General features: G+C 36.8%; 1 protein-coding gene across 2 annotated transcripts in view; it reads right to left on the bottom strand.

Moving 5' to 3' along the window:
* Positions 1 to 12,409, bottom strand: part of MPP7 (MAGUK p55 scaffold protein 7) — a 157,116-nt gene that overhangs the window by 59,291 nt on the left and 85,416 nt on the right. For both annotated transcript variants that reach the window (XM_062633539.1, XM_062633540.1), the window contains exons 5-6: positions 9,752 to 9,829; positions 5,229 to 5,309 (exon numbers count right to left, since the gene is read on the bottom strand). In XM_062633539.1, coding sequence (XP_062489523.1) covers positions 5,229 to 5,309; positions 9,752 to 9,829 — 159 coding nt within the window. The remainder of the gene's footprint in view (positions 1 to 5,228; positions 5,310 to 9,751; positions 9,830 to 12,409) is intronic.

Below are 12,409 nucleotides of genomic sequence, written 5' to 3'. Positions count from 1 at the left end.
AGTGGAAGATAATTTGGAAGCTTTAAAGTCTTTCATTCTTAGTTTGATCATCTGTCATATTTACTACATCTCCTTAGTGTGTGTCACTGGGGTTCTACCCTGTGACTCCCAGAGCTCTAGTGCCCCTTCTTCCCATTTGCATCCTCACTGACACGTAAGACTATTTTGCTAACTTGATTGTGACATGTGCATTAGAAATTCAAAATTAAATTCCCTTTTAGATATATTTTGTGTTAACATCATAAATCTTCATTTCCAATTATGTATTTCAATTTATACAATTGTAAAACAAAAAGTATTTTGTCTCTAGAGAACGTAGCTAATTAAAGGAAGAGGATACTGCTCTCAAACAATAGCAATTCTTCCAGATTCATTAAAAATGCCAAATTGTTCTATAAAGACATCTCTCGTAATTGCAGTGGTGGCTACCTGATCATAATCTTTAAAATTGTTATGATTAGTTCCAAAGTTTGGTACAACTCCCCTCTTCACATGCGTTCAGTTTGCTGTCACGTAAGTTTCCGAAATTTCTTCAAACCATAAACTATTAAAGCTGAGAACACTTATTTCTTTATGCTATTTTATTTTTTTTTTACAAAAGCACATACACGGGTGTTTTCTCTTTAAACCAGAAAAACAAAAATTTCCTCATGTATATCCCTACTATATATTCTGCTCAGCACGTCACAGAAAAACAAAATAATTAAAACCAATTAAGCCTTCTGTAAAAGAGAAGCTTAGTGTTATATCAAACTTCATATGTTGTGTATTTACAACATACATTAAGTAACTTTAACGTTGTCACTAGACAAGGAAGCTAAGGAACATTTCTTCCTTTCTTTTACACATGAAAAACACTGTATTACATAGGTTCTTAATTCTTTTTTCACTCAAACATAAAGTCATATAACTTTAATGTAAATCTGTAAATTGTAATTACAATGTAATTGTAAACCTGTAAAAAATGTATAACTGGAATGTAAAGCCAAGATCTTGAAAACACAAACCATCTTCTAAATGTTTCCTTCATAAAATTAGCAAATTATACTTGAAATATGGTTAAAAATAATCTAATCCATGGTTACACCTTAAGAATTATAAAAGTCTTACAAAGTCATTACAGCAATTGAGGAAAAACTCAGGAGTGGGTGCAGTACTTACTCCCACACAGGCCAGGAATTACCCCACCTTCAAATACAGCCAATTAGCCTGAATTATACAGAATAAAACATTCCAAGCAGCAACACAGTCCTCCCTCTATTCCTTGCTCATGTGAAGTTATAACAGACATTCCACATTGCCTGTCACTTATAATGGAGATGATGGTAGCATTACACATAATATCTAATACACAATTAATTCACAGCACCAGCTCCTTTGTTGAACAAATGGAAAGGATTAACAAAAAATCTCAACATCTGTCAGAAGACAGGCCACCAGGCAGGGTTTGTACAACAAATTCTGTGCAGGTGCGCCAAGCTGCTGTCCGCCTTGTGAGACCTAAGCTGGACGGGGGGCAGACAGGCCTGCCCCACCGCGACACAGAACCTGTAGGTGAGTGCTGCTACTACAATACTCAGGAAGCACTGACAGCAGCAGAAGTATGAGATTTCACTTTCAGAAATTTAAAATACGCTTACAGAGAGCTAGGCAGGTGGATCCAAGCCTCCTCTACCACCATTTCAAATCACACAAGCATGCCCTCATACAGGTCCAAACACCATTAAGACTAGAACAAACAGCACTGGCCACAGGCTGGCCTAGCCCCACCATGAATTTATGTATCTTTTATGTTTTATATCTTTAAGGTATGTATTTTATTGCAACTTAATAATACAAACCAAATAAAATCCTCATACAACTCACAGCTTTAAGAAACACAAACACAGCAATATAAGTTTAGGTACATCTAGTTCTGGTTATGTACCATCATTCTAAGTTTGACATGTTAAATTCTCACGCTATTTTTGAACCACCACCTCAGCAGAGCTTTTAAACTTGCATACTTATCCCCTGGAAGTGTAAGCATTTATTAACAGTTATCTTCCTCACGTGACTGCAAACATTTGATCGCACACGTGCGGTTATGACGGAAAAGAGCTTAAGATAGACACTGCTGTATTTATGCTTTCTGAATAAGAGATAACAAGGTGCATTTTAAAGAGCTCATTTCAGGTCCGGTTAAAAATCAAATACTGCATTCAACTGGATTTGTGTTCTAAGGCACAGGAATACTGTCCTATTTGTTGATACCTTTACCAAGGTATAGCAGGTTTACATAATGTAAACTGTAAGTTTTTATTCAACATTGAAAATTAAGAACAACAGATGTGGCTGGCCTGCAGCCATGGGACTCTGCAATCATATTTTAAATCCAAAAGGAAATGCAATTCTCACATAGAGATAAACAAATCCACTTGATTTCCCAGAGCTACGTGCTCTGTTCTACTTCCAGAGTTCTGTTTTAATCAGAAAAGATAAACTATAACCATTATTAGCTCATTTAATTATGGTAAAGAATTCCACATTTTAGACAAGGGGAAAAAAAAAAACAAAACAACCAAACCCAAACCACTCAGTGTAACTGGATATTGTATCCAGTTTTTAAAAGACTAGAAATGCTCAATTTTTTTTTTCATTTTTTTTTTTTCCCCCAAAAGAAAATGCATCTGACAAAACCTTGGAAATATTTTTAGGAAATTTGGAAATCTCAGGTCTGATAAATGTAACTGCCTCAGAGAAATCATTTTTTTCTTTAAAATACTTCTGTATAGACAAAACCCACAAATAACACAAACCTGTCAAAAGTTTAGTCATCAGATGCAAACACCCAGATATATATTCAACAAAAGAATTTTATAACACAAAGTGAAAATATAGAAATATTAATTTAATCAGTTGCTGGAAACTTTTCCCAGCCTTTTTTGGCATGTTAACCAAATCTGCAAAGTTATAATCACCTTGCTAGACCATTCCCTCTACACCACCCCACTTGTGGAAAAAGTGATGTAGTGCAGTGAACTAATCCTAACCATCCTTCACCACGCCATGAGCGTTAGAGCAGAGCTGTAAGGAAGCTCTCCTGTCAGCTCCAGCTAGTGGTGCAGTTAGAAGCCAATCAGGAGGGATAACTTTCCCCCACAGAATAGCATACAGCCAGTTTAAGTCAATCCCAAATTAAGCAATATACAAATTTTTAGATAAAGCCTATGCAACATCATTGGAAAAGACAGATCAGTTATCCAAATAATTTCAGATGTGTCATAAAGAGTTGCTCTAGACATCATTTTACCCAAGGAATAAAGAAGAAAAGAAACAAAGAAACACTCTCCAGCTATCAACATCATAATGAAAGGCTTGAAAATCTTATGCAATGTCCAGAATAAGCTCAGATATAGCTGAACAGACTCTAGGGCTTCTCTGCAGAGGAACTGGAAATACTGAGTTCCAGCAACCTCCTTCCTTTTCTGCCCAAGAGAGAGCAGGGAAATCAGCAGAAGAATCTCAACTAAACAGCCTCTGCAGTACAAATACCTGGTCAACCTGATGGAGGAGGAAGCTGTGGTAATTTAGTATCTCTCCCAGGCATGTTTGCCATGAGATAGCAGGTGAAGAAGGCAATGGATAGGCAAAAATATCACACATGCTGCCAGTTCTTTCCCCTAATGCACACAACACCTGTAAGCTATGCAGAGCAGGGAAACATGTGCTTTGTGCAGGATTAGGCACTCAGGCCATGCAAAGGGCTTGGTAGCCTGCAGCTAGCCATCTTGCTCAGCAACCAAGAAAGACATTTGCCAAGCTGTTGCAGTCGTTCAATTACATTAACCACGCTAAGGGTAAGGCACTTTTCCCTGAATCCCACTAAGATTATCACATTGCATTTAACTGCTTACAAGAAACAGACAGGAAGAGTGACTGAATGAGAAAGTCACTGATGGAGGGAAATGGAGCAAGGCAGCAAGGGGATGAATGAACGAGAGACAGAAAGCAAGGAGAGGGCGAGATGCAGTTGGGGCAACTGTCTTCAGGCTCAGTCCACTAAAGCTTCAGGAGTATGAAATACACATGGACCTTCAACTCATGCAATACCTACAGCGAAGCTTAGGATCTTTGCAATTTGATGCACCAACAGTTACTCTTGTAATACACCACTGACATTACTCATGCCTTCAGAGAAAAACAGCTTGTCACTTTGCAAACTATGGCATAACCAACTGTGCAAAAATCTTTAAAAAGCAGGTATAATTGATCTTTTTTTGTAGCACTCTGCAAATACCATACTGTCTCGGGTTTTGGGATCAGTGATTTACAGGGAATATAGGGAAGCAGCTGTCTTAAAAAAGAGCTACTTTTCACTTCACAGTTTTCCTCTAAACTTACCAACTGCCGCATATAATTACCATTGTGATATGCATCTAGAGCACCAAGGTCTTACTTCTCTTTAGAGTGGGAAAAAAAAAAGTGACAGTGTTCATTAAAAATGATACACAAGGGAGGTTCTGACTGGATATATGGAAGCATTTTCACTAGGAGGATAATTAGGAATCTGAAGAGGCTGCACAGAGTGTTTGTGGAATGTCTGTTCCCAGGCATTTTCAAGATCTAGTGGGAAAAAGCCCTGAGCAACCTGCTCTAAAGTCAGTGTTGACCCTGGTTCGAGCAGCAAGTTGGTTAGACAAGCTTCCAAACCTCAGCAATTCAAAGGTTCTATAGTCTACTGTCAGATAAAAGGTATGAAGTTCCCTGAAAGTACTGCAGAGAAGCCCAAGAGTTTTCAAGAAAGTTCTCAAAATTAGATTTTAAAAAAAAATAATATCCATCAGGAATTTTGTCCAAAGTATCAGGTTGCTCTACTTATGCATGGTGCAATTAAATCAATGGTATGACTGAAAATCTTTTAGTAAAAGCACATTTATAATAAATTTATGAAGCAGATGCAAAAAAAAAGTTAGCAAAAGACAAATATCAAGTATCTACTTTTTAGAACATCCATTGTAAATAAGTGATGGCTTTCCACTGAATTTCTTTCATAATTTCTTTCATAAATTAACATAAAGTAACAGCATAATAATTTACAGGCAACATTCAATGTATTTCCGATTAACATCGTGTCCCTTCTTAAAAGCACACATATCTGTTAAAGCAAGACAATCCTCTGCGCAGCCCACAGAAGCAGATGCTCACACCCATGATGAGAGCACTCTGCACACGCAACATGTCCTCACCTTGAGATTGGGTTTTGATAGGAGTTTCAACAGTTCTCTGATGTCACTGCTCGGTGGCTTGCTCTGCAGCTCCTCAGCCAGCTGGGTGGGAGATGGAATAGACACAAAAACCATTAGTAAAGCACTGTTTTACCCAATGCATCAGTGACAATCCAGAATCTATCTTATTCAAGGTTATTACTTTCCAGTGTGTTCACATAGAAGCCAACATGAAGAAAAACACCACCAGTAACCACACTTCTTTTTCTGGCTCTCAGTGGACCAGATTTAAGCCAGGCCTTTTGGTTCAGTTTAACACAAGTAATCATTTCTGGCAAGGGTGCAGCCAGATCACATTGTGATTTATAGTGATGGGGGCAAATCCCAGCACTTCATTTAAGTGAATGGTCCTTTGCGTGCAGACAAAGGACTGCTTGTAAAAATGACTGGATCAAACTTTGACGCTGTCTATAAAAAACAGTTTCGAATGAGGTGGTGAAATCCACACTGCTTCCAAAAACCCACAGTAGCTGTGCTGTTTAGGACTGGGATAAGAAAGCAAAGTGCCCCTACAGTGCGAGCAATCTGAACTTTTTATTATGTTTACACATACACTGGAAGGAGCTTGTTAAACGTGAAACGAGTTAATCATAATACAGTTTATAACAGGTCATCAACAATTCAAGCCCCTAAAATGCACAAACTATGTCCTAACAACAAGATCATTAATTTATGTTTGGTTATGCTACAGAATTGTGGCTTGGTGAACAATAGAGCAGCAGTCTAACATTTAATCCCATGGCTATTTGGCTCCTTTCTTGAGTTTTTCTTATCATGACATTCTCAACTAATTTGGACTCAAGAGGCATATTTTACTGCAGGATTTCAAACTCAAACTATTTTTCCAGAAGAAGGAAAAGCTAAAACATATTTCACAACACTGAACTTCAGTTTAAAATTCTGAAGCTACATGATTATAATCCAAAAAGTTATTTCAGATAATCATTTTCTTTGCATTAAATCAGTACCATAAAAACGTCTCAAAGAAAGTTGGCTACTTGCAGCAAGTAATTTTATTCATCTAGGCTACTTTCAAATTTGTGCTTTCATTTTGTATAAATTTTCAAGATAAATGGATATAAGTATACTTTGCATAATTATATATAATAGACAAATCTAGAAGTAAGTTTTTTTAACCTCCAAATTAGTACAGGGGTAACAGACCAAAACAAAAATTCATCACCTACAGTCCCATAGCCTTCTAACTATAACTCACAGCTAAAAACAGCCATCCAATACATCAATGCTAATCTTAACAGTATTTAGTCTTAATACAGAAAACAATCTCTGTAGGAAAGGTCAGAATGAAATATTTTACGCACACAAAGCCAAGTATTGAGATAATCTGACTGCAAACTAGTCTGCATGCTCTATGAAAAAGCTCTGCAAAGCTGAAAAGAAGCCATGACAGGAATGACAGCAGGTATATGACACATGTTCCCCTTTGTTCTCTTTTCATTTTTTAGCCTGTACTCCTCATCGCTAGAGAATAAAATCTATTAATTTGTATTTCATTGACAAAAAACTAGCAATCACTAAGTAAAAATGGCTGCTTCAGCATTTCTCTCCCAGATGAACTGTACACAAACATCTATTAACTTCAGCATCACTGGCGTTTGCTTTGGTGCTGCAAATGTAAATACAGGTACTTAAGGTTTAGAGCAGTAAGAAACAAACAATATTTTGTTATTTCTTTAACTTTTTAATCTCATAATTTTAAGTATTTTTTCAGGGATAAAATAATAAAAAAAAATGTTTTATAAGGCTTTTCCAAGAATTGCTGTAGTCTGAAAGGCACATGTAATGCTCCATTGATGGAATAGGAGGATGACAAAGCCATGTTTCCAGGTTAGCAAATAGGTATCGAAAGAGCAGCATGTTGTGCATCTAGGAGTTTTGGACTGTATCTTTGTTTATTGTGTTATTGTTGAAGTGCCTAGGTTTGTGACAGCTACCAGAAGCACAAGCTATACAGCATACTTTGGGCATACCGATAGCATGCTGATCCCCTCCTATGCCAAAGATTGCAGGAAAAGTGGCCTGCGAACATCTATGATTCTCTGTTGAGGGAACCATAACATTTCACTGATTTTTTTATGAAGAGCTGCCATGACAGAGAGAGGAAGTCAAAGCAAGGGAGAGGGGCACATACAGAGAGAGCCCAACAAGATGAGGAGCACCAAGGCCTGGGGGTTTAAAGTTTCTGGAGAAAGTCCTAAAACTTCTTTGGATAGAACAGTCTAATAATCTAGAAGCCTTATTTGCCATATATACCTATATTCCCTGCAATGTTTAGATCATGTGCACGGAATCAAGAGTCAGACATTGCTGCTCTAAAAAAAGGAGCAAATAGAATCTTTGATGGGAAATTCGGCTTGAAAGTCACTGGGGGCAAGAACAGAGAAGTATGGCAGATAGGAATATGAAAATAAGAAAAGAAGCCTCACCATAATTGTTACCTCTAAAATTGCTTAAAAAATAATACAAGAATAAAAACAAATTCCATAAACAGGTTTTGGTTATGTTAGCAGCACCTCAAATTTGGATTTTAAATGAAACAGGAAATATTCATTTGCTAATGTTTCCTTCTTTAACTAAAGAACAGTTATTATCAGTAGGAAGAGAAAACATTAACTTAAAGCCTACTGAACCAGAAGTGTGCTTTATACCATCAACATGCTCTTAAATCCCTGAAACTGAAAACTAGTCAGAAATGTGACAAAACTTGAACAGCACTTTAATCCTAGAGCTTCATGGACTTTCGAGTTACAAAACCCACTACACATAAGTTAGCTTCCTCAAAGTCTGCTGATTACTGAAACACAGAGAATCCTGCAGCATGCTGGCTTGACTTCAGCTGCCAAAGGACATCCTCATTCTATGGGCTGGTGCTCATAAAGCCAGCTGCTTGCCTACAAATAAGCAAAAATGAAGAAGCAGCAAGAGCACCTTTAAAAAGAAGCTGTGCTGAAAAAGTAGGCAAATGTCTAGAGACACTCAATGTCCCAACATACATATCTATGCAACTTTTAAAAACAAAATATATATAAAAATATATGCATAATAATACATTCATATCATTAAAACCCCTGATCTCTCTCAACTGAGTAGTGACAGTACTTTAATTTGGGCATTTCTAAAAGTATACGTTGTAAATGGGGCTGAAAAAATAAGGACATTACTTAGCATTTCTGAAAATGCCAAGTACTATATTTTGCATCCACAAATAAGAAATGATTCTTATTAAAAATTTTAGCCCAGAGATCCAGAACACAAATGTTAACAAGGACTATTAATGTCACCAAGAACTCAATGAAGAGAATTTCAACCAGCTTTCTAATTTTCAAAATTCCTATCAACATTATTCAGTTATTTGAAGGTTAAGAAAATATTACTAATATATACCTGATGGCAAAGCTAATGTATTCTTATATTTGGTATGTTACAGGATATAGCTCTCCTCCTAGTGAAACATAACTAAAATACATTATATCCTATTTTCAACAGACTTCAAATATGTTTAATTTAGTTTTTTGTTAAAAAGTTACCATTCTTGATTCACCACATTTAAACATTTGTAAAATTAAAAAGATCAAAAATAAAAAAAAATATAAAAAGATAGTTAAGATTTTTTAAACACCTATAAAGTACGTGAAGTTTCAAACATAGCATATTGGAAACAGATCTTAATACATACTGCCTTTTCAAAAAAGCAACCTGAGGTCATCAAATATAACAAAGATTTCTGGATTTCACCTAAACCACAGTTTATTAAACATTTCTCTATCCTGGTCTACCTCAGGTTCAGTCATAGTTTATACAGGTGTGTGCACAATTCATCTGAATCCTAGAATTAACCAAATAGCAAGAAATGGCAGGTTAGATTTTTTTTCTTTAAAATAAAAATTATTGTAACAGGAAATTAACTACTCCATCAATGCTGACCACTTCAACAATTTATTCTTTGGTTATGAAGGTAATTTGGAAAGCTCCAATATCAATAAATCACTCCTGTACCTTTTCTTAAATAGTTTTCTATTTTTTAACAAGCCTCCTTCCTAGGCATTTCATATGCTTCATTTCTGTAGTATTATCTGTCATTTTTCATGTTCTGTCAGCAGTGCTGCTATCTCATTTGTCTCTATTTTTCCAAAACATTCCTCTTGTCTGTGACTTTCTCAAAACACTAATAGTTGACAGCTTTCCCCCTCCCTGTAGAGTTCTAACCTGTAATTTTTATTACGTAGTTACTAAAGCAGAACAAGAGGCTATCTAGATGCAATGTTTTTATAACAGGCAAGTGAATGAAAATCAAAGTAGTATCAGCAACAAGCCCAGCGATGACAGCCCCTTTGGAAACATTTGCAGCTTCTTATGATTTCAGCTCAGAGGATAACATTCGTATGTTTGCACTATGAGGAGTTCTGCTTGCAGACAGTTTTTTGGGAGGCTTGGCACCAGTGATCTCAGCAGGGGACACTTACATCATCTGCCAAGGCTGCTGCACCATGGAGTACGGGCACCGGGTTCTGTTTTTCATAATAATGCAGTTTTTCATGAATCTGGAAGACAATAGCACAAAGTGATAAGTTTATTTAGCAACACCAGAAATGGTAGAAAATGACCCTGTCGAGCTAAGTGATCTGTTGAGTGTCTGTAACTAAAGAAACATCCTTATAGTAACCTACAGGCAGCATGTAAATGTAATTCATCATCATCCTCTGTTGAAGTGCTAAGAATATGAAATCAGATGGAAAAAATGCTCAGTATGTAGACCAGCCCACAGAAAAACTAAACATTTGTGATTTTTCTCTCCTGGCTTTCTCTGTCCATGTTTCTAACATATTGCTCCAAGTATCAATTACATTTTATATTGCTGCTGAAAACACAAAGCATAAAGTGTTTATCCCCAAGATGGATATAAAAAAACCCTGTAAATTATGATTTATGAAGTGAAATAATAGTCCGCCACCCACATCTTGACAGACAGCTTGGTGGCATGGCTGCCATCATTAAAATAATTCAGAAATAAGGGCAAACCAGTGCTAATATAGAATTCTAACACATCTGAAAGAAAAAGGCAGTCCTTCAGCAACTTGAAGTCATTGAGGAGCATTTAAAGTTTTTAATACGGAGTTATCAACATTTAAAATGCAGTGTGTTTTTGGTCTTTCAAAAGGGAAAAGGATACACTACCATGTAAATACCCACCCTCTTCCCTCCTCCACAAGTTATGCACTTCAAAATTTAGATTCTTCTAGTGTGAAAGCTTTAAAGAGCCAAAATATTTTACAGCTTCTAACAAGTTTCTTAAATGTTACTTCAGAATGGCACAAAGTACTATATTAAACACTCAATTTTATTTATGCTATTTTCCTAAAGGCATGCAGATGTACAAATATTAATTAAAATATAAGAAAAGAAGACAACAGTAGTCTGAACTGATGCAAACACACCCCATTCTTCTATTTTCATTTCAGTTCCACTGCTCTGAAGGAGGCATGGACTCCAGATGGTTGGAGGAGTTGCAGAAGGAGCTAAATCAGGGACTTCTGTACTTGGCAAGGAAGGGAAAACTGGGTCTGGCAGAGGCTGCAGAGTGCAGAATTTGGCTGGGGAGTGACATATGTCCTTGGGGGCAGGAACCCCAATGGTACCCTAAATCTCCCCAGCTTGCTGCTGTGGGAGAAACAGGACAGGCAGCTAGGCTAGCTTTAAGAGCAAACAGACCAGTGGTCTTTGCATACTGAAAATGTTTGTAGTTGACTAGATCATCACTGTTTTTCACTGGCTGATCCCTCCAGCCTTCCCCTTTCTTCCACACTTGCTTTTGTCCACTTATATTTACTCCTGGCAGAACTCACTCCTCTCACTGCCCAGGATTCCCTTAGCCTTCTCCCCAAATTTCCTTTGAATTTAAACTGGACTCCTAACAACTACACCCACCACAAGATAAAGCCATGTCAGTGAAATTTGTGCTTGCCATTTTTCCTGTCTTTTGTCATACTTCCTTACGCTTTCTAAGTCCATGTATGGTTTTACTCATTTAGACTATAGGTTCTCTGAAGTAAAAACAGAGTAATACTCTGTTAATGCAATGTGGAATAGCAAGACCTAAGTCTTCATCAATTCCTTCATCATTTCTGTTATCTTAGTAAGATTATTTCTATAGATCATTAGTTAAAGAATACCAAAGTTCTGAAACATCAAGATGAAGCATGAACACAACACAGTCACTCAATTGCTAAGCTGTAAAATCATGTATTCCGAACAGCAAGTTTTGTACCTCATCTGGAAACTAAATGCAGGGCACTATTATCTCCAGAACATGTCTGAACTTTACACAGCTTATGTAGACAATGTTTACTGAGCAAAGTAAGACTAATCCATACTGGATGTCACCAAAAGTGTAAGTGACTGGACAACTTCATATGTCTAACTCATAAAGCATAGAAACTAAATAAAGCAAGGAGCTGCAGCTCCCTGAATTTAGCAGAAATTTGTGATTTATTAAAGACTGTGAACTTGCATAACTAAAAGGCATAATAAATCAAAAGTCTGAAAACCTTCAGGTTTGATTGCTTTAGTCAGCATCTTGATTTTATCCAGGCTGAGCTTCCATCAACTCTGAGGTTAAAAGCAGTTGTCTATGTTATCTTCTGCTTCTTACAGAATTAGAAGTGTCACTGCTGAGGAAGCTGTTTTTAGCCTGGACAACCTGCAGTCAAATTAAAAGACCAAAACCAAGCAAACATTGAGACATTCTTGCATAACCTATCTTTGAAAAAAAAAAAAATATATATATATAAAATTGTACATGCACAATGGATGCAGTGCTTCAGTGCAATAGCTTCCTGAATGCACTAAGACAGGAGATTTGGTGCGATTCAACTGACAAAGCAAAAATTTCACTGAAACAAAAAAAATGCCTTTTCAGGCAGCTTCTCTCCACATCTCTAAAAATGTGTTCCAAGATGTTTTGGTCTGTAATTTTCCTCACAAATCACAGTAAGGCTGACTGGCCTCTAGCTCCCCACATTGTATTTTGGCCTTTTTTGTAGACAGGTACAGCACTTACCTTTCCCTAGTCACTGGGGACTAGGTTGTTTCTGTTGCCTTTCAAGGATGACAGAGCACACTTA

The sequence above is a fragment of the Pezoporus occidentalis genome, unplaced genomic scaffold (assembly GCF_034315485.1).
Source record: "Pezoporus occidentalis ecotype Australia unplaced genomic scaffold, CSIRO_AGI_Poc_V1 ctg40, whole genome shotgun sequence".
NCBI classification, from domain to species: Eukaryota; Metazoa; Chordata; class Aves; order Psittaciformes; family Psittacidae; genus Pezoporus; species Pezoporus occidentalis.
This window is presented reverse-complemented; position numbering and strand designations above follow the sequence as displayed.